The 23602-nt window shown below is 35.9% G+C and overlaps 1 protein-coding gene across 3 annotated transcripts in view; it reads right to left on the bottom strand.

Moving 5' to 3' along the window:
* The window catches only part of POU2F1 (POU class 2 homeobox 1), a 261553-nt gene that overhangs the window by 22259 nt on the left and 215692 nt on the right, over positions 1–23602 (bottom strand). For all 3 annotated transcript variants that reach the window (XM_056815490.1, XM_056815491.1, XM_056815492.1), the window contains 5 exons: positions 17490–17663; positions 13192–13333; positions 10024–10169; positions 7066–7245; positions 4160–4265 (listed from right to left, as the gene is read on the bottom strand). In XM_056815490.1, the coding sequence (XP_056671468.1) occupies positions 4160–4265; positions 7066–7245; positions 10024–10169; positions 13192–13333; positions 17490–17663 (748 nt within the window). The remainder of the gene's footprint in view (positions 1–4159; positions 4266–7065; positions 7246–10023; positions 10170–13191; positions 13334–17489; positions 17664–23602) is intronic.

The raw sequence follows: 23602 nt of genomic DNA, 5'->3' as shown, positions 1-23602 counted from the left end.
TGTGATGTTAGGTACAAGTGTGGTGGTATTATTGTCCTTGATAGAGAAAACAATTGTTATATTTCTGAAGGAATTTTGAATGATTTTGATGTATGGATAGGAAACACCATGATAAAAAAAAAGTCTGCAGGGACATTTAAAAATGACAAATCTTTGATTTTTCTTCTCTTTTTTTTTCAATCATTCTATTTTCATCCTTAAATTCTCTTCGAATTTCACTTAGTTGGACACTTTGCCATTCTTTCTCATAACTGTTTTATACTTGTTGCTTTTCTTTAGGAGACTGTGGGTATAAATGTATTTATACACACATATATGTATGTCTGTATATACATATATATCTGCATGCATTTTTAGATGAATTGTCTTATAAAGCAGAGCAATATATACCTATAAACACACAAACATATGTATATATGTACATTAATAAATATATAACACAACATACATTTATAAGCACATAAATGTATGTGTCAATATCTATCTGTATTTTCTTTTGGATATATTAAGTCTGAGATACCCTACAGGTTATCTAGTTTAAAATATCCAACACCCAACTGGTGATGTGGGTTAAAACTCAGAACAGAGAGAAGGCTGGATAAAAAGATCTGGTAACTATCTGCATACAGATAATAACTGAATCTAAGGGAGAGGAGATGAAGAAGAGGGTATATAGAAAAAAAAGAGAAGAGGGTCCAGGAAAAGTATGGAAGACACCTAAACTCTTAAGAGGGAAGAGGACAAAAAGAAATGACACTGACACCAAATAAAATAATTTTATATAGAAATTTAACCAATGTTAGGCCACAAAAAAATGAGATTGAAAGAGCCCAGAAAATTTCTTAGTCAGCAAGCAATTGTCTGCTGATATCAGAAAAATGGCTATTAAAGGCAATACTCTTTTAGACTACAAACTCACATACTGATGGATCTGTTCTATGAATTGTCTATTCAAGGGCATATCATAGTCTGGACAGTAGGCATTATTCATTCACTTGGACTTTCATATATAGTTAGGTTTAATTCTTGCTTAGAGTGTGTTTTTTACTTTAGAGGCTCAGTAATAATCTGGATGTTGACACAATTGGCACATCATCTAGAAACAGATATATCAGGAGAACTCCAACATGTAGGAGAATCCTTCCTTCCTTGTTAATTATGCAATGAACATGCTCCATGACAGTGGTAAAAAAAAGACTATGTTAAAACACCTTGCTTAATATTTTAAAAAGATTGAATCCAAATCATCTCTATTATTATAAAAAGGAATCTTGTACAAACTCTCATATCCATAGGATGCACTGAATCAATTACTTTTTAGTGTTAACAAACAATAAAGCACAGTGATACCTCATACTGTCTATACTTGGATTAAATTATGTGATTATAGAGTTGGTCTGTTTAGAACATCATTTCTAAAAGCTGCCTGTACCCATAATGAAGAAATGAAGAGGAAAATTTTGCAGATATGAGAAAACAGGCATTTGGATGGGCAGCTTTTGATCTTTCTCCTCTCACTTTTTAGGGAGATAAAAAGATATGATATCTTTTTCTCATCCTTTTGCATTTGCTTCTTTTTTGACAATCTTGAAAACCAATTCATCAATACACTTCAAAATTAAGTTGTCTACAGTATGAAACTCCCAGGTACATATTGGGATTACTTCAGTTCTTTTTCCATTTTTGTTTTCTTCAGTGTAACTTCTACTTCCTCGGTTCAAAAATCACAGGACATACAAAAAGGTAGAAAGGAAGAAACCTATCTTTATTAGCTTTGTTCAATTTCTATTAGGGCTAATTATTCCGATAGAGAGTCTGGGAATTTGGGCCAGTGTTTATATGAGGCTACCCCAGAGAAAAATTCCTTATTCTGTAGCTATTTGATAGGTTACTGGTCATATATGATGTGCTTGAGGGGGACTAATCTAGAAAAGCAGTGCAGTAGTCTATGGATCTAACAAACATTATTTATTTACAGAATTGAAAAGAGGTAGACAAAATAATTTTAGGAAAAAAATTGTGCAATTTTATCAATCTATTGTTTTCCTTTTACATCATATTTGAAAACTGTAATTCCTAGCCCCACCCTCAACTCAAAGATGGTCACTCTTGATCTTGCTATGATTATTACTTTCATGTTCGTGAACACTGAAATTCCTTCATCAGATTACAATCTATTATTATTCTACTTCTCCCTCAGCCTGGCAATTCCTCCCTAATTTACTCACTAGGGGGATGGATCTAAACATTTCAAACCTTCCAAGGCTCCAAAAGCCCACCCCCCCTTCTCAGTTGAGAACCTTTCTGTAAAAACCAAGGCCTTTTACAGTGTCTCACATCATCCAGGTTCCTTCTGTCACTGTTTACTCTTTCATTCCTGTCTTACATGGGGAGATAGTTTTTACTTATGACAAGGCAATCCCTCTCTATAAGTGACACCATTCCATCCCATTTTCTCGATCCGTTTGTTCTCTCCATCATCCTCTCCAACCTTTCCTTCTCTACTGGCTGCTTCCCTACTGCTTACACAAATGCCCATGTCTCACTGATCTTCAAAAAAGCTCTCACTTGATCTATTCAGGCCCACTATCTACCGGCCAGATTTCTTTTCTCTTTTGAAGTTAAATTCCTTGAGAAGGCTATCTATAATCAATGACTTCACTTCCTTTCCTCTTACACTTTTCAATTCCACAGTCTGATCTCATCATTCAACTGAAATTCTTTTTCCAAAATTACCAAGGATTTCTTTTAATTGCCAAATTGATTGGCTTTTTTTTTTAATCCTCATCTTTCTTGACTCCTCTGTAGCCTCTGAAACTTTATTACTCTCTACTTGTTGATAATCTTTATTTTAAGTTTCCCTGATACTACGTTTCCTGGTGCTTGCTTCTCCTTCCTGTCTGACAACTTTCTCTTACAGGGCTGTCTTAGGCCCTCTTCTTGTCTCTCATGACATTATTTCACTTGATGATCTTTTAAGCTCCCATGGATTCAATTACCATCTTCAGGCTAATAATTTTTAGACCTACTTATTTAACCCTAACCTTTCTCCTATAGATTTGCATCTCTCACAGCCTATTAAATATATCAAACTTATATCCCATTGACATATTAAACTCAACAGTTCCAAAACTGAATTCATTAACTTTCCTGCAAAGCCCTCCACCTTTCCTAACTTCCCTATTACTATTTAGAGTACCACCATCTTCCCAGTTACCCAGGTTTGAAACCTAGGTATCATACTTGATTTTTCCCCTTTTCCTCTCCTCCCCATACCTCATCTATTGCTAAGGCCTATTGATTTTACCTTCCTAACATCTTTTGTATATGCTCCCTTCTCTCCACATTACCTCATTTTGTTTAGACTGTTGCTATAGCCTGCTGGTTGGTCTGTCTAGCTAACACCTCTCTTTAGTCTAGCCTTCACTTAGTTGCCAAATTAATTTTCTTAACCTGTCATTTTCTTATTCAATTAACTCCACTGGTTCCCTAGCACCTTCAAGATCAAATATAAAATCCCCTTGATGGCATTTAAAGCCTTTGACATCCTGGCCCCCTCCTATCTTTCCAGTCTTCTTTTCCCCTATCCCACATATACTGTGATCCATTGATACTAACCTTCTAGTTATTCCTTTCATAAGACTCCATCTCCAGACTCTGGACATTTTCATTGGCTGTCTATCTTCCATATCAGGAATTCTCTCCTTCCCTCCCTCTACCAATTTCCTTCAAGTCTCAGTGAAAATGCCATCTACAAGAGGCCTTCCCCAATACTCCTTAATTCTTCCTTCCCTATATAGATCATTTCCACTTTATCATGTGTATTGTTGTCTATAGCTGCTTTCAGGTTCTCTCCCACTGGACTGGGAGCTCCTGGAGGGCAGGGACTATCTTTTTCCCTTTTCCTTGTATCCCCGGTGCTTAGCTTGGATCCTGGTCCATAGTAGATGCTTTATCATGGCTGACTGACTTAGAATAGAGCAACATTTCTTCTGAGGTATTTCTTTGATTTAGAAAAGGGGCATTTTTAAGGGGATCTCTCTGACTTTATAGTAGTATTCTTTAGAGTAACCCTGTCTTATTTGAATGTGTGCATCTTGCTGCACAGTTTGAAGCTTTCCTATGTCATTACAGCTACTGCTTTATCCCTGTCTCTTACCTGTAACAGAGAGATTAGTTACTGCAGCACTGGTTAGAGGGAGTACAGGATTGACAGTCAGGGTAGTGGCCGCACTGCTTGTCACAAGGCTTGGTGTGGTTGCCACCTAGAGGTGAGAAGGTGAAATATAAGTAAAAAGGCTTATACCTGAAAGGCAGTAAGAATAGTTGGGACCCCTTCAGGAAATGTTCATGGACCCATTGAAGGCTGAGGAGGACCCAATAGAATAACTTAGAGTAACCTTATACCTTTCGCCCCCAACACACAACTCAAGGGAGGATTTTTTTAAAGACATACAATACATTAGAACATTTTAAAAATTCTAGTTACAAAATACCAAAATAAGAAAACTATAATAAAAATTATTTTACATAAGCCACTATCATTGAAAAATAAATGATATTGATGTTACATAATGGAACTTTGCTATGATGGCTAGATACAGTTCTACTCAAATATCAATAAATCTTCATTTTATCTGTTTTTAAAGGTTAAGTTTTGTGGATATCATTTGTTTTTCTGGATATTCTTTTTTCCTCCAATCCAACACCAACAATCTCACTGAATTTGATAGCATGGATTGAAAAACAAGCAAAATCATAGGAATTTAAGTCCCCCCTTTTTCAGCTTCCCCAAATCAGTAAAAGATATGATACCAATTACTGGAATGTCTAACAAATCAACGAGCATTTATTAAACTCTTATAGAGAAAACTGTTAGGGAAATCTAGATTTCTGCTCTCTTACTGCCTAACTATTTCAAGCATGGGCAAGAAATTTACTGGTATCCCAGGTTCCTCACAAGTGAAATAACAGCAGAAAATATTTGCTCCTCTTTCCCCCCCCCAATATTGTGCACTGAAGCATTACTTAAGACAAAGCATGATCTATAAACCCAAGAATTACCATTAGCATCTGAGACTGCAGCATAAAAATCTGGGAAGAGTAAATTTGTGAAAATTATGAAAATTCATTGTATTAAGAAGTATTTTTTTTTTAAGAGAAGACAAACAGGAAAAATGCTAATAAGAAATGCTGTATTGTTTCTTCTGGTAGGACCATTACTCTGTACAAAATGAAGTTTTTACTTTATATCTAATTGGCTCCTTTATTTAATAATTATAGTCTAATAGTCTGAAATTACCTTTATCAAACCAACAAATAAAAACTTAGTGTGATTTTGGTTTATAAAACCCCCAAGTCCAAAAGATTGATTACAAAATTTTAAAAAAGAAACAAAAGTAGAGAAAGGCAAGTTGCATAGTCCTCTAAGTTTTAGGAAAATTGTTTTCAATTATGCACCACATTCACATTTAGCAATACCCAAGATAATTAAAATTACTATATATCTGACAAAGCCTAAGATAGTACTATATCCTTTTATAAAAATTAAGAGGTCATGATGGGTTGCTCATTACACTCTAAGGAGTCACTGGAAGAAATGAAAATTAAAATCACCTCAATGTTCCACTTCACACCCAACAGATTGACAAAAATGACAAAAAAGGGAAATGACAACCGTTGAAAGGAAAAACAGGAAGAAAGACATACTACTAATGCACTGGCGGTTGGCTTATGAATTGGCCTAGTCCTTCTGGGAATTAATTTGGAACTGTACTTGAAAAGTCACTAAAGTATGTTTACCTTTTAATGTAGCAATACCACTACTAGGTATATACCTCAAAGAAAGAAGGAAAGGACAAAAACCATCAGTAGGAGCTTTTGTTATAGCAAGGAATTATAAACTACAGTAGTGTCTATAAAACATGGTGGGATGACAAAACAATTTATGGTATCTAGTATATGAATGTAATAGAATACTATTACTCCTTAAGAAATTAGGAAAGGAATTGATTCTGAGAAACCTAGGAAGCTACATATGAAATTATATAAAGTGAAAGGAGCAGAACAGGAACAATTTACATAAGAGCTTATACATATGATGACATTCTATATAAGAAAAGAGAAAAGAAATTCAAACAATAATCAACCATGCCTCCAGAGGCTGGCCGATGACACCTACTTCCCACCTTTTGGCAAAGACGGTCATAAACTACAGAATTAGACAGGACAAACATTTTCAGATCTGCCAGCTTCTGTAGCTACCTTACTTATCTATCTTTACTTGTTACAAGGCAGTTTTAAATTCTTTTGTGGGAATGAGAAGAGGAGAAAGGGATAATGGTGCTAAAAGAAAACAAGAAAAGAGTATCAGTGGAGTATTTGAAAAAAATACATATAAGTGAACAGAAGGGAGGTCCAGTGGGAGAGAAAAAAGTAGGGCAGTTTTGGAATGGGTGTGCTGAATTTGTGATACATTTTTTAAAAAGCTGATTACAAGCAGTGTCATAGTTTCTCAGAATAGTCACATTTCTTTAGAACTACAGGATTTCAAAAGGTACTTAATTCAGTTGCCATTGAATCTTTATGATGTGGTCTGTGATAGCTTGCAACTACATAAAATACACATATGTGCATTCTTATTATCAATGAAGCAATCCAAATTTTAGTTTAGGAAATAGGTAAAAATGAAGAGTTTGCATTTCTTCTTCTTTTAGGAAACATCTTTTGCCCAATACAAGTAAGAAGTAACAATGTTTTGCTGGAGACCTTTGGAATCATATAAATATTATTTTCTGAATTTAGGTGATCAAATGACTAAAATAAAGGGAGAAGAGGCCAAGTGGAGTGAATATAAAATGGAGAAGAAACAAAGTGATTTACTTTTAACTAGGAATATCAGAAAGAATAAAGTGATAGCTACAATTGTAGATGTAAGAACATCAGCTTGGTAACAAATTTATGAATTGCATTCAATTAACAACAGTAAAACAGGATTAACTGACATTTAGATATTTAAGACATACTAATTTAATAAGGTTGTAGTGCCCTTTTCTTAATTCTTACCAATGAGGTTGGACTAGGGAAAATTGCTTTTATAGGTGAGCTGCTGGTCCCACCACTGCTAGGTGGATTGATCCTTTTCTCCTTCTGGCGGCGATTACAAAACCAAACACGGATCACCTCTTTTTCCATATTCAGTTGATCAGCAATCATGGTGATTTCTTCCGAGGTAGGCTTTTGATTCTTAAAGGAAGAAGTTTGGAAAAGAAAGAAATGACTATAACCCACAGGGTAAGATGGTATTTAATGATCAAAAAGCAGAGGACTAGGTTTTTTTTTCCCCCTTTTTTAAAGTACACATTTTAAAATATAGATATAAAATTAAAATAAGAAATTAGAAACTAACATAAAAGAGAACATCTTTTTAAACAAGGCACAGAGTTATTAAATTATTAGCCCAATGCCATACAATTAAATCTATGGCAGAGTCAGGAACTAAACTTACAACTTATTATGGGATCATGGTATTTTAAGCATTTGGGAAAAATACTGATGGATTTCAAATTTACAGAAATTTTGATGGACATATTTCTTAATTTGGAATAGTGTATTTTCCAATATTTATATAATGAAATCTACTATATTCAAGTTTTATTTCTATAATCCAAAAGAAGAAATATAATGAGATTATAATGGAGCCATAATGGAAAAGACAATAAAAATAAGAAAAGGTCAAAATATCGTTGATATTACAGCTCTGATCATGTTCATGATCATTATCCTGCTAAAAACTTTAAATGGATCCTCATTACAATAAATTAAGCCTAAACTTCTTAGGTCTCATTAAATACAGAACACTGGGTAGGCATGAAGATAAATGGATTTAAGACAGTATAACATAATAACAATGAATTAGAAATTCATTAGGGAGTTGCTATGCTAGTTCAAAAGGGGAGGTTCATTATGGACCCTGGTGGTTCAGTGGAAGCTTCATGGAAGAAAAGGCAGCTGAGTTGGGCTTCAAAGGACATTTAGTAATTCATTAGGCCTGGGGAAAGGATGAAAAGTAGTTAGTCAAAGTATAGGGATTTCTGGCATGAGTAAACACAGAGGAGAAGGGTATATATACAGTGCGTTCTAGAGACAGAATAGACTGCTTTGACTACAGCACTGAATATGTGGACAAAACTGGAAGAGTAGAATGGTGTGACAAAATTGTGGAAGCCTTGGACTTTACTGAGGAAGCAACAGATTACTGAGCAGAAAAGTGGTAAGATCAGATCTATTTGAAATGAAAATCCTTCTGAAAGGATGGATCAGGAGAAAGAAAGCCAGGAAAATCTATTAGAAAACTGTTTTCTAGATAATAGAATAATTATAGATTCTAGATAATAGATTATATACCTATGTAGATATATATAAATTCTAGATAATAAAAAACACTATTATGATGGTGTAGGAAGGAAGTATAATGGGATTTGTCCTAGGGAAGCAGCAATGAAGTAGAGAAATGCGTGATAGGTTAATTGGTGAAACTGAAAGGACTTGGAAATGACTGCATGAGTGATGAGGGAGAGGTTAGAGCAAAATATAACTAAGGCTGTGAGCAAGGTAAATGGGTAGACAGTAATAAATTTGGTAGATATTGGAATCTGGAAAGGCTTACTTTGGATTAGGACTTGAGTTGTTGGTATGAGTGCATTGTAGGAAAATGGTCAGGGCTAGAGAAATAGATTTGTGTATCTTCTACATAGAGCAGCAGATGAAGTTAAAGGAGTGAACATGTTTGTTAAAGGAAAGAGTTAAGAAAGAGAAGGGGGACTGAGGAGAAATTCTTGAAAAACAGTCGCATTAATATGTCAGGAAGAGAAAGAGCCAAGAAAGGAGACAGAGAAGGAACAGGAGGAGAGTACAATCTCTGAAGTCAATCAAAGAGAAGATGTCCAACATGAGGGAGTGGTCAACTATGTCAAAAGCAGCAAAAAGGTAAAAGGAGAATAAGGACTAAAAAAAAGGTCTTTGGATTTGGTAATTAGAAGGACATTGGCAATGCGAGAAAGCACCTGGTAGAATGATGGAGGCCAAAACCTGACAATAAAAGGAATGAGGAGCTGGGGAACAGCAGAGAAAGGAAAAGCATCAGGTGTAGACAACTTTTTCCAATCTGTGTGGCAGCGGCTGAGGAAACAGATGAGATGGTAAGAAGGGCCAAGGAAGTTTTGTTCTTTTAAAGTGGACCTGAGCATGCTGGTAGAAAGATGATAAGTAGTCCACATAGAGGAAAATGTGAAGATGTTTGAGGACAAAAGGATGGTAAGTTAAGAAAGGTCTCAGAAGAAGGAGGGAATAGTATCAAGAATACAAATACAGGAGGGATAACCCTTAGTGAAGAGTGGAGAAAACTTCACAGGGAAAGAGAAGCAAGGGGAAGAATATGAAGGAAGAAAGGTGGGAGGTGGTAGAGAAATCACATCTTTAATCTTTTTAATAAAATAGAAAGTCAGGTTACCTGTTATAAGTGAAGGGACAAGAGGGAGTCACAATCCATTCCAGGCAAATTAGCCTTCTCTTTATACCCCACATATGCCATAACATTTTCTGCTTTTACACTCTTGTCCATGCTACATGTTGTCATTCCTCCCCATTCTAATCCCCCCATACCTTCACCTACTGAAAACCACTACCTCCAAGGCCCAACTCAAATGTTACTGTCTCCAAAAGCCTTCCCTGATGCTCTCAACTAAGTGGTTGTCTTTCCTCCAGCTTCCATGTCACCTTGGACTTATGATTATGGAACATAACACACTTGTTTTTTTTTTTTAATTATAATCTCTGTCAACTTCATTCCTTTAGTTTCCATAACTATCCCCTTGAGTTAGTTGAAGTGTCTGATTCATCTTTGTATGTCTGCAACATCAAACATAGTGTTTTGTTCAAAGCAGAGGTTCAAAATTCACTCTTGAATAAATTGATGACTAATATTCAGATGTATATTTCCCTATCTGCAAAGTAAAAACCAACCTCCAGGAAACTCTTCTCTAAGGCCACACGAATGTTGGTCTCTATGCTGGTGCGTTTCTTCCTCCTGCGGTTCAAACCCTCAATCCCTGGCCCTGGAGAATTCAGGGCATTTGGGCTAGAGAGTGCTGAATCAGATGAGAGGTTCTCTGTATGAAAACAAATAGTAGCAATTGGTTTAGCTCAATATCTCAAGCTCTTGGTACTTATTAGCAAGAAAATTTAAAAAGTGGGAAAATAATTGAGTATCTTAAGCCGAGTTAAAATAGGACAAATCTTTAAAATACACTTCTAGACTGAGTTGGACACTATATTCCTACAGAATTCTGTGAATGGAGAAGACAAATCAGACTTTCACACTTAATCCACAGGACCCAGCAGGAGAAGAAAAGTACTCAAAAAACTTAATTCTTAGCCATTCTTGACATCTAAAGCCTTTCCCTGGTGGGCTCTGCTCTTTTGTTATTTCTGAAAGCATGGTGGGTGCTCCATACATTCTTTGTCTGTCCTTCATGGATGGTTACTAATAAATTCACTAGGGGAAGTAGCAATCTGGAAGGTCCTAGACTTAGGGTCAGGAAAGAACTATGCTCAGATTTCTATACTTATATTTGCTTATTCTGTGTCCATGACCGAATCCCCTGACCTCTCTGAGTCAGGGTTTCCTTAGCTATAAAATGGGGATAGTGACTATATAACCTACCATATGTTTGTTGAGAATCAAATGAAATAATGTATGTAAAGTACACTGAAAACCATAAAGGTAGCTTACATTGGAGAGCACTGATTTATAGAATATTATCATTATTCTTAAAACATTATTTTTTAAAACAACTTTTTCTGTTCTAGTAACAACTCTAAGAAAGAAGAGCAAGGGCTAGGCAAATGGGGCTAAGTGACTTGCCCAGAGTCATACAACTAGGATGTCTATGAAGTCACATTTGAATCCAAGTCTTCTCAACTCCAGATCTAGTGTATCCACTGAGCCATCTAGCTGCCCCTTTCTTAATTCATTATTACCACTGTTTTGATTTATTTTAGTTTCTGTCTGTGGGTCAAGATTTGGCATCTTGGGTAGACAATAACAATCATCTGCACCCATCAGTCTTTCCTCAGTTTGACCTCTTCCCATATCTCACTACTTGATCTCTAAGGTGTAAAAGAGTAAAGAATATGGCATTATCATTGTTTGGTATTACTCTTTATATTCCTGTCCACTAATTCAGATAATCAAGAAGGGCTCCTTTAGAGTAAAATCATGCAAAGTAAGAAGTCTGTTCTAAAAAATTTCAAGGGAAAAAAAAAAGAAGAGACACAAATATAATTGATTCCAATGATCTAAGAAAAGGAAGAACTGTCTAAATAGATCAATAGGATTGCATAGGGAACTCATCAACCAATTCAGATTTAAACAAGTTATTTAGAGGAACACAAAACCCAAGGCAGGTTAATACGATAAACACAAAAGAGAGCTGTGGTCCTTAAAGAATATAACTACGAACATTAAAGCTAAAGTTAACAGATGCTAAGAACAACAAAAAGCTTTTGGCAGGGATTGTGTTGGGGTTGGAAGATCAAAGAACCTCAGCTCAAACAGGTGGGATATTTCACCTGGTAATAATCTTTAGATTGAGAAAATTATGGAACAAAAAGTAGATGCCCACAGAACTAAACAAGACAAACTACATGTCATAATTTGCAGTTGTGCTTGCTAAACAGTCATTAGAAAGTTTTTGAAAAAAATCATGTAAAATTGGGAAAAGTGTCACGTACCAAGAGGAGGGCAAGATCCTGATTTTCAAAAAGGAATTAGGTACCAGACATTGAGGACACAAATACAAAATCTCTTCTTTTTGTAGCCGCGATGTCTGGTACATAAGAGTTTAAATAAATGTTTGTTAATCAACTCACTTGCTTTTTTGGACAGACTTACAAGACTACTAGATTGCAGGAATGCTAGTCATAGAATTTTTGGATTTCAAGAGGGTATCTGGCAAAGTCTTTCACAATATCATTGTAGATAAGATTAATTCAAGTTGTTTAACCATTTGCAAATACACCTAAGAGTATTTTTTTCCAGTTTGTTATCAACTTGGCTCTCTTTTGTCCAATAATTTTTTCAATCACGGGGTTGAAGACAGAGGTCAAAAGGATTATTAAACCTGAAGATGAAATGAAGCATGTGTATCTCATGTGTCAGGATCACAAACTAATGACAACTCACATTTATACAGGGCTTCAAGGTTTACAAAGATTCTGACAAGTTAGAATAATTGACTATAAAACTTATAAACAAAATTTAAAAGGAATACATGTAAAATCCAAGACTTTACTTAAAACTAAAAGCACACAAATGATGCTGGGGTAGCATGACTAAACAACAATTTATGTGAAAAGACTTAGGTGCAGATAGTCACAAAGTAGAACAAATTAAAAAAAAAAAAGAAAAGATTAAGCATCTTCAGTGTACTCTTTGACTCAATGAGCCAACACTGTGCCATGCTGCCAAAAAAGCAAATGTCACCTATAGCTGCCTTAACATGAACATAGTGCTGATTACTCTGCTGGGTTCTGGCCACATCATATTTGGTTATGTCTTCATTTCTGAGCATCATATTTTTGAAAAGACATTGACCAATTTGAGGTCAGATAGAAGATGTAACGAAGACATACGAAACCATGAGATGAGAATCTGGGGCATCTGGGCTGAAGAAGATATGAGTAGGTGAGGATGTTATCACACACTAATTTTAATTGTAAATAATTATCTGAATAGCTATAATCTAGCTATTAGAATTGTTTACGTTGGTCTTAAAGGATAAATCTAGGACTAATAGGTAGATGGCTGCATGGAATCTATATTTTGACTTGATCTAAGGAAAATCTTCCTACTACCTAGGAGTGATTAAAAGTATAATGGGGCTACCTAGGGAAGTAGAGATTTCATCCACTTGCACTGCCAGAATTTCCACAAAACATTTAAGTACCAAATTATGGAATGTGTGAAGTCATTTTTTATTGACTAATGGTAAAGTCAAGATGTCATATGCCACTTCTCCCTGGATTACTGGGGTTGAGGGCTTTGTGATACTGGCAATGCAATGAACAATACAGAGGATTCCAATCCAATAGCACCCAGTGGTGGCTTCCCTTTGTGATGCAGTCACCCACCTGCGTCATTGAGCCACTTCTCTAGAAGGGGCTTTAACTTGCACATGTTCTTAAAGCTGAGGTTCAAGGCTTCAAAGCGAGAGATGGTAGTTTGGCTGAAGTCATTTCCATAGAGTTTGCCCATAGCGAGCCCAACATCACCCTGCACAATGAGATAGAACAAAATGACAGAGTAGGGGGTGGTGAAGGAAGAGTGAAACAGAAAGACAAAGAGAAGAAGAGAGAAAGAGGGAGGGAGGGGAAAAAGAGAAAGATTCAGTTTACTAACTAGATTGGTTACAAATTTAGATGTCTAAGCCAAGTACAAGTTACTCAATATTAAGAAGATTCTCATCATGGTGGTCAGTAAAAATATGTGTTCTTTACAATACATACAAGTAGCTCACTTGTATGTAAAACAAAAACAAAACAAAACAAAAACTCATCAACACTACTGTATCAGAACTGTTATATTTTAAAATCTGTTTCCCTTGATTCCTTCCTTCCTTCCTTCCTTCTTTCTGGACTGGGGGTGGGGGGGGGGCAGAGGGCAGAAGGGTCTCCTTTTCTTGCCAAGACTGGAAGTGTAGGGGCCACTCCAAGGACCTATCCTATTGCTTATTTAGCCTGGAAGCTTTGACTCCATTTCCAACCTGGGTCGGTTTTTTCCCATCCTTAGGCAGCCTGATGGTGGTTTTCTCTTCAGGACTCTCTCCCCAGGTGAGTCCTAGAGACTCACCACCATAGTGAAAGGACTTAGCACAGCCCCCTGATCAGCTTTAATTACAATTCAGAATCCCTGAGCTCAACAAATCTGTTTCAGCTTCCCTCAGGTGCAGGGATTACAGGTGTGTGCACCATCACATCTACTCCTTCTCTGAATTTCTTTTTGCTACTTTATATCATAAAGGTGATTTTAAACATTTTAAACTGGTTATCTAAAAAGTATTCCACATATTCTAATTTACCATGGGTAACTAAGGCAATTAATTTATATTACTGTGTAACATTTATTTTGTTCTTAGACTGATTAAAAATGTAAGCTTCAAAATCATTTTATGTATTTCTTTCCTAACCCAATTTTCAATATAACAGCGCCCTATGATAAAATAACAGAATGTTGGAACTAAAACACATCTTAGATCATTGATTCCAAATCTTTCATCTCACAGATGAGGAAACTAGGGACAATGAAGTCAAAGAGTTAGTGAATGTCAGAGCCAGGACTTGATTCTATCCAAATCTAGTGCTTTCTTCGCTCTATGAAGCTACCCTTATAGTCAGATTATTGTTCTTTTCTTAATATTATTGCTGGCAACAATGGATGTATCTATTTTTTTAATCACTAAGTGTGGATTTCAAAGTTGATCCCTAAAAGCATATAACTGAAGAGATCACGTCTTTGACCATTAAAAGAATATATTCAAGAGCTCACAGTAGAGAGTTTTGACCCATTTAGTTATACTTTCTCAGAACTAGTAAACTTGCTAACCTTCTGACAAAAAAAAAAACACAAAACACCAGTGTCCTGAATATAATTTTTATATACTGGGGCTCTATATTTCTTGTGAATAAGGTAAAAGAAAATTTTTAAACACCAGGGAAAACGAAGACTCAGGCAGTTTAAATGACTCATCACAAAGCTGTCACTGCAGAAAGCAACCATCTTTCTGATACAAAGCATAATAAAATGAACTCTTATTATAAGTTTTGTCAATTCCCAAATAACAGGGACCAAAGATTTAAATTTTTGTTTATTTTCCAAGTCTTCTGTCTTTGCTTGTTCCTGTCTATTTGCTGTCCTTTAGACATTACACTCCCCCACTATATAGTGGGGGAGATAAGGGAGATAAGGATGGGGGTACCTAGAAGGAAGAAAAAAACTAAAATAATTCCTTTTTTACACTTAATAATAATCCTAATAAACAGAGAGGCACATTATTGAAACTACAAGATTAAAAAAGAGGCTTGGGGTGCAGTCAGAGATAAAGTATCTATACATTAGTTGCTTATTAATTAATTGATTGCTTTTCAATTAAAAAAAAACATTACTAAAAGGTACCAGGCCTATCCATTTATTTAAATATTTCTGTCCTGCTATATCACATACATGTATATATTTAGATAATTTTTGATGGTGAAAACTAGGTTTTATAAATCTTTTAGCACACTGTTTGGCACACCAATCAGATGCTTAAATAAATGGTTCTGATAATATTTTAGTTGTACCACCTCTCTAAATGCTTTGCAAGCATTATTTCAAAAATCTTTACGAAATTCTTTTATATTCTTAAAAATAACAACAATTTTGACAAAAAAGAGAAGTAAAACACTTATCAAAATGCATGTAAGACAGTGGTATAATAGTGAATAAAGCTATGTGATCGCCTAATTAAAACGGATAAGAGATACATTTTTTAATCTGCTTAATTTATTATTTGATGTTTTCCTAACTCAGAATTCAGTTTCTCATAAGTTGCTTTACCCATTTGGTTCATGTATAACCTGAACTTCATTAGACATCTGGCAATCTGGGAAAAAGAAAAAAAAAGGAAACAGGAAAAAGACAAAGACTGAGTTTGGAAACTATCTGATGTTCCATGAAATGGTTGTGTTATATACTAAGCCCTGTTTTCTAGTTCTAAAATGTTGAAAATGAAGTCATAATAAATATATCCAATTGTGTAATTGGATTGCTACTATTTAAACTACCTAATTATATGTGTATTTTCTCAGAAAATATTTGCATTTGATGCTTTGATCAAATGAAAAATATGCATACTTAATTTTTCTTTGTGAATTTCAAGTAAAACAAAAAATACATGAAACTACCTTTGATTATCTAAAATTGAAGTGTATAACCTTGCTTTTCCCATCCTTTGTCAATTGTGCTTTCTTCTCCTGATGCAGGTAAGGCCTCAGTATTAATATGTAATCTAAATATATTGATCTTTGCAGCTTTGGACATGAGAGTACTTAAAATCACCACTATAAGGAAACTCCTTAACATGAAAAGAAAAATAAAAGCCCATCACTGCTGCCAGAACATTAGGTCAACTTCAACAGAAAAACAAACTACTCTGGGCAAAAGTTAAAACACTGTTATAAATGTATTAAACGAATTTTCTCAATTTGGAATGTAGCACTTTGGAAATGTGCATTCTAATACACTAGACCATTTTCTTGGTTGTTTTTTAAACCCTTATCTTCCATCTTAGAATCAATACTGTGTATTGGCTCTAAGGCAGAAGAGTGGTAAGGGCTAGGCAATGGGGGTCAAGTGACTTGCCCAGGGTCACACAGCTAGGAAGTGTCTGAGGCCAGATCTGAACCCAGGGACCTCTCAAGTCATAAAAAAATGTGAAATGTTTTATACACAGATATGAGTAATTAATACAAATCTCACTTATTAGGATCATCTCATATGTACTTAATTACTTATAGCAAGCTCTTAAATTGCTCAACTATCCTAAAAGCAAACTAGTTTGTGTAGATACTTCGATCACCTTTATAACCTTTCTAAACTATGGACTCAACTTCTCAGCCATACCCTTTATCTTCTACTACATAATTTCTTCTCCTTTTAGATGCCAATTCATTCATTCATTCATTCATTCTCTCTCATACAGTCCTTTCTATTCTAATTGTTTTTTATAAAAGAATTTCCTATTATTTCACATGAATGTCCACATAGTTCATTTCTTTTCCTGCTTCAAACACATTATAATGATACTTTAGTGAAAGTATATAAGAAATTAGTTTTGGTGCTATAAGCAAACTCAGATTTCCTTTTAAGAATCATAATATTTGAAGGAAAAAATCTTATTAAATTGATTGTTAAATGTCAATCACATAATCCAATTTAACCTTATTAGAAATAATCTTTATTTGATGGTTTGATTGAAATTTGGGTATTTTTATTCCTTTGCAAAGTCTTCTAAGGGATGCCTGAAATCATCAATGTACTAATCTCTTATATGGTCTTAAAGGAGATGAACTTCAAGTAGCAAAACTCTCAGAACACTCTATAGCTGTCATCACTTATTACAATCTTAAACACAACCTACTGAGATAAATATTTATTTCAGCAACTATAATTTTGCTGAAAATCTTAGGGACTTTGGTCTGTTAACTTTAACTTTAGTTAGAAAATAAAGCCAAAATTGAGAAGGATATCACTTAACACCAGTGAGGTGCCAGAGCAAGAAATAAGAGCTCTTAAACAAACAAGCCCCCGCCCCCTTCCTTAGAAGTTATCTAGTGACAGAAAAAAAAAAGGTATGAAGGAAAAGACACGCAGAAGGGAAGTTTCACCATACCTGAGTGAATCCAAGTTTGATCCGTCTTTGTTTGAAAGTCTTGGCAAACTGCTCAAGCTCCTCAAGGTCACTGGGCTCCTCCAAGCTGGGTGTATCGATTCGCTTTGGTGTTGACTGGCTCTGTGGGAGTGTCTGAATTGGGGTTGCTGCTATTGTGCGTGTTGGGGTTGCTGGCTGTTAGACAAGGGACAGAAAAGTGACCTTCAATTTTACTATTACACAATGAAGAATGAAACTAATTTAAAAATATCAATACTCTTAAGAGATCCAGATCTGGATGCCAGTGAAAATAACTGTCAGTTTTTGAGTCATTTCTTCTCTATTCTCATGTATTTCAGTATCTGGATACCAGTCTTTCTTTCCTTCCTTCATTCTGTTCTTATACCAAATGATATGTATGTTTAAGAGCTCTTTAAACCTTAAATGTATTAGCTTTTAATTTTATTGTAGGCAACTTCAATATACATATTAATATTCCAACAAGAAACCCAGCCTCCCAATTCCAAACTCAATTCAACTCTCAAGGCTTCCTCCTTTGTACTGTCTTAGATCCACAGGGACAACTATAACCCATCTGATCATGCCTTCATCCTTTCCCACAATCTAGAAAACTGAAATTCTTCTTCTGACCATAATTTGCTATCATTCACTCTCTCTGGCTTTTTCCTCCTTCAATCTTATTTTGTCCTTTCCTTAAAATAACCGTTAGTCCCCTGAATTCTCTACTCTACAAGATTTTAATTTTTGTTTTATCTTCAATTTTCTTCCTTCTCCAGCCTTATCTCAATCATTAGCCCATTCAACACCACACTGTCTTCAGGGACTCTTAAGTCCCTGCTCCATTGTTTCCTCACTGTTCATGCCTTGCCAAGTTCCAATAGGTGGATGACTTCCACCATCTGCTTCTTCTGTTTCTACTCATAAGCTGCTGGCTAAGTAGGGCTGGAGAGTCCCAAAAATATATTGAAGAGACTTTTTCACCTTGGTTGGGCTCTCTTTGCAGCAAGGTAGCCCTTTGGATTCCTGTCTTACTGATCCTTTACCACCCTTCCCAGCAATGGTCCAAATCTTCCTTAAGTCTCAAGCTTCCCCCACTAGAGGCCCTCTCCCTTATACTTTACAGAGAAAAAAAGAAGATATTATCATGAGTTCTCTTTGTTCCTTTTCTCTACATGATAAAAACCTCTTTGTTTCAGCCTCTGATAAAAAGGTGGCCCTTCCCTTATCAGGGCCAAACCCCAGTTGCCTTCTTCTGTGAACTGCTCCCACAATCATTCTCTGCTCCCTCTGCCTCTAACATTTGTGGGGAAGTTGAGTGCTAGGCCTAGAGTCAAGAACATACAAGTTTAAATTCATCTCACACACTTATTAGCTATGTGACACTGGACAAATTACTTAGCTTGTTTGATTCAGTTTTCTCAACTGTAAAATGGGAATTACAACAGCACTGATATCTTAAGGCTGTTTTGAGATATTTGGTAAAACACTTAGCACAGTGTCTGGTACACTGTAGGCTCTTAATAAATGCATATTGCCTTCCCTTTCCCCTTTCTTCCTACTGACAACAAATATAACTGTCTTCCCTCCCACCCTACCAACTTCTATCATCCCCACTGGCTATCATCCCATATCCCTCCTCTCAAATGCCAAAAAAAAAAATCTGTCTACCTTTGTTGCTTCCCATTCTCATACTCTTTGCCTTTTACAGCCCTGCTTCTGACTGAAATAATTTTCTTCAAAGTTACTAGTGACCTCATTATAAGAGATTTTTTTTTTCAGGCTTTATCCTCCTGGTCTCTCTGTGTCAATCGACACTGCTGATTGCTTTCTCCCTCCTGACTTTCTTTTCCTCTCTGGGTTGTCAAAACATTGCACTCTCTTGGTCTCCCTCTTGCCAATCTGACCACTCCTTCAGGGACTCCTGTGCTAGACAATCACATTAATTCTAAACCCCTGAATGTGTATTACCCCAAGACTCTATGTCTTAGGCCCTATTCCTTTTTCTCTCTCAACTTTATCTTGGTGACCATCCCTATCTCTCAGAGGCTTAATTATATCTCTGGGTAGAGGATTACAGTCTTGTATACTGTAAACCTTAAAATTTCTTAGACTTATGAATGTTGGAAATTTCACCATTGGGAAATTTCATACTTGGAAAAAATTTCCTACTGATAGTAAGAACTCTATTGGAATGTGAAACCCCTTGGCATGGGAGGATCTTTCTCCTCCCTACCTAAGACTACTTTAGGACAGAAACCTTTTGCTAAACAATGGAAAGGGAAAGAACAGGAAGTTCTTTGAGTCATGATTGATTTGAGAATTGATACAATAGAGATACTTGGAATGACAGAACCAGGTCTTGAAACTACAATCTCCACCCTACTCAGAGTAAAAGATTTAGGAAGGGCTGCAGCAAGGATCAAGATTTAATTATTTGAGAATATGACCTTCAACAGACATGTGCAAAGGGGCAGACCTCTGGGTGGTCCTGGGTTAAGCTAGAGCCACCATTGGCAAAGGGAAGACATGGACAGTGATTGGTAGATGTGAGAACTGAGGGGAGGGAACTTAGATGGTGTCCTTAAAGATAGTGGGGTCTGAGGACTGGGGGAGTAGAGAGAGTTTTTTGCTCTGAGAGGTGGTTCTGAAGGAGGACTGAGGAGGTTGCTCTGTGGGAGGACCAGGAGAGAAGGCTGGCTCTGAAGGAGGAGAATTCTCTGGAAACATTGCTTGAAAGGAGGCTCTCTTGAAGGTGGAGCCTGAGGTTGGCATGAGAAGCCTTACCTAGAGAGATCTTGGGTGAGTGATAAAACCAACTGACTGATTTATTCATTCTTATTCCTTTCTTACTTTCTCTCTTTTTCTATTGATTAATCAGTGTATTATAAATTAAGTTTCTCTATAAAACCCAGTTGGCTTGGGCATATTCATAAATTGGGAATATATTCCCTGGTGACCATATTATATTTATATAAAACTAAGACACAGTAGAAAACATATTTCAGCGGTCATAATTGATATATATATTTCCCTTGCTCCCAAACATTTTAATTATCACAGTTTATGGCTCCCACTCTCTTATCTACAACTATTTAACACTCAAAACTATTTTAAATCTAACAATACAGTTAGTTCTGCAACAAGACTTAAAAAAAAACCCTCAAATTTGTTCTAACATGATTAACATATTAGCAAACAATCTGAGCATAAATAAAATTTTGCATTTGCTATTGTTGTGAGGCAGAAAATTATCCTACTGCACAATATAATGCATGAGCTCCAACTCTTCTAACTCCCACAAACTTCAGTTCTTTTTCAAGGTGAAGTGCCTCCTTATTATTTAACTGGTGATGCACTAGAAGCTGTGGCTTGAGGAGGGCTGTTCAGTAGCCATGTGTTTCTTCCCTCTCTTTCATTAACAGCATGTCTAGGCTTGTGTAAGGTTGCTCTCTTATTGTTAGGTAGCCTTTGCTTAGCACCAGGGGGAAGGCTGCAAGTTGAGACTGTAAATGCCACCATTATTTACTGTAATATTTATGTGTTTCTTAGCCATTTAACATGAGCATAAAATCATGCTATTTTGTGAGCATCGATATACATTTATTAAGTGTCTACTATGTGCCAAGGCATTGTGTGCTTTGTTTTTAAGATTTATTTTATTAGGGCCTCAGGCACTTCCTAGCTGGGTGACCCTGGCAAATCACTTAACCCCCATGCCTAGCCCTTACCACTCTTCTGCCTTGGAACCAATATACAGTATTGATTCTAAGATAGAAAGTAAGGGTTTAAAAATTTTTTTATTAGGCTTATAGCTTTTTTTTTTTGTATAACTGATGGAGGTTTTGAATGTTATACTGCTAAATTTCAGTTTCCCCAGGAGTGCTGTATTTTTTAATCATGCAGTTTTGAATGGCATGGTGATTATTAGCAATGCATATGTTGAATTATAGTAGAACTGTCTAAGACTAGAGTCTTAGCCTTCTACCTCAGTTCCCCCCACCCCGGTGCATCATCAACTGGCCAGAACACATTTTTGACTGGATTTCCCAAAGGGACCTCAAACTTAAAATGTCTAAAACAGACTTAATCTTTTTTTCTCTTCAAAATTCCTTTATTTCTCCATATTTGCCACTTCAGAGTTATCCTCTACTTTTACTTTTTCTTTTACTCGTTCCACACCCCCCAGCCAGGTATCTAAGCTTTCCATGCTATCTCCATAGCATCTGCCTGCCCCCCTTTACTTAAACGAGCTAGGACTCTGGTTCATGGTTTTATTCTTTCTCACCTGAGTGACTATATTAATTCCCTAATTTGGGCTTCCTTTCCCAAGTCTTTTTCTTCAAACCACACTCCATAAACTTGCCCCTGTGATTTTCTTTCAGCGTTCTTTGACCACACCACTGCCTTACCCAAGGGCTCCCTATACTCCCTCCCTCAAGGATCAAACAGAAGCTTCTGTTGGGCACTGATGTCCTTCACATACTTGGCTGTGATGTGTCTTTCCTGACTTTTCATACATCCCTTTCTTTTGTAAATGCTGCCTTCCAGTCAATGGGACTTCTTGCTTTCTCTGTGCATACAATGTGTCATCTTCTGACTCTAACTTTACATAGGCCTCCTGTCCTCCATATCTAAAATGCTCTCCCTTCTCAAATCTGCCTCTTCTGTTTTTTCAAAGACCAACTCAACACCACCTCCAACATGAAGCCTTTCCTGTTTTTCTCAGGTGCTAATATCTTCTTTCCTTACAAATTACCCTGAATTTATTTTGTATATTCCTCTATATAGTCATGTTGTCTCTTCCAAAAGAATGCAAAGTAAAATAAGAGGGTTTAATTTTTTTGTTTAATTTATATTATATAGATATATAATATAATTTAATTAATAATGTTTAATTTTTACCTCTCATTACCAGAGCTTGGCACATAATAATTATGTGCTTAACAAATTTTTGCTGATTGGTTGATTATAGGACTCTGAGATATAGGTCACTTAATATAACCTAATAGTTCTAAAATTTGTGAGATGCTATTTATTTGCACTTCTTCAATACAGTCTGTGTCATCTTAAATTTATGAAATATATTTATTTAGTGATCATGAAACATTCAATATACTTTTAATTTAATTATAGTTTCATTTTTTTTCTTAATAAGAAATCAGATACATTAACTTCTCAAATAACCTTAAAACTAGTTGCTGGAACATTATTATTATTTTTTTTGGGGGGGGGGTTACCATCAGGTTATATATGAGCTTATATGTAGGGTTAGATCCTAGGTAATATCTCATCGTCCTGAGATGGGGTGGTGGATTGTGAAGTTATGCTAAAGATACATAGACTAAGATCTTTTAAAAACAATTTTAGGGAAAGATATTACCAATAACCTGTACTAGGAAAGCAGACCTCCTAGAGAAGATGCTGTAAGGACTATCATGATTCCAGATGGGCTAAAAAATGACAGTAATAGAGGATGTTCCCAAAAATCAAATAACAACATCATGAGACTCTGAGAGAACCTTTGGATATAATGAACTGAATTGTCAAAATTATGTGATTATGTGACTATTTTTCTCTCTCTCTCCAACTCCAACCTTTATTATCTTATAAATAACTATACATTTATATACAATCTCCAGAGAATCTTAATCCTAACACAGTTAGGGTTAGAAATAGAACTATTGCTTTGGAGTTTTTTTTGTTTTTTTTTAAACCCTTACCTTCCATCTTGGAGTCAATACTGTGTATTGGCTCCAAGGCAGAAGAGTGGTACGGGCTAGGCAATGGGGGTCAAGTGACTTGCCCAGGGTCACACAGCTGGGAAGTGTCTGAGGCCAGATTTAAACCTAGGACCTCCCTTCTCTAGGCCTGGCTCTCAATCCACTGAGCTACCCAGCTGCCCCCATTCAGAGTTGTTTTTAATACAAGTACTACTGAGTTACTGTGAGCCCCATATTCTTTTCACTTGTGAATAATCACAAATATATGCTGTGGTTAAAGATGGAATCTATTGTTGTGATTTCTTTTCTTTTTTAAATTAACAATAGCATGAAGGATCAAACTTCTTTGACCTGTGTCTCAACAGGCTCAAATGGATGAACTGGCCTTGCTAT

The sequence above is a fragment of the Monodelphis domestica genome, chromosome 2 (genome assembly GCF_027887165.1).
Source record: "Monodelphis domestica isolate mMonDom1 chromosome 2, mMonDom1.pri, whole genome shotgun sequence".
NCBI classification, from domain to species: Eukaryota; Metazoa; Chordata; class Mammalia; order Didelphimorphia; family Didelphidae; genus Monodelphis; species Monodelphis domestica.
Note: the sequence above shows the minus strand (reverse complement) of the source record. Positions and strands in the feature narration are given on the sequence as shown.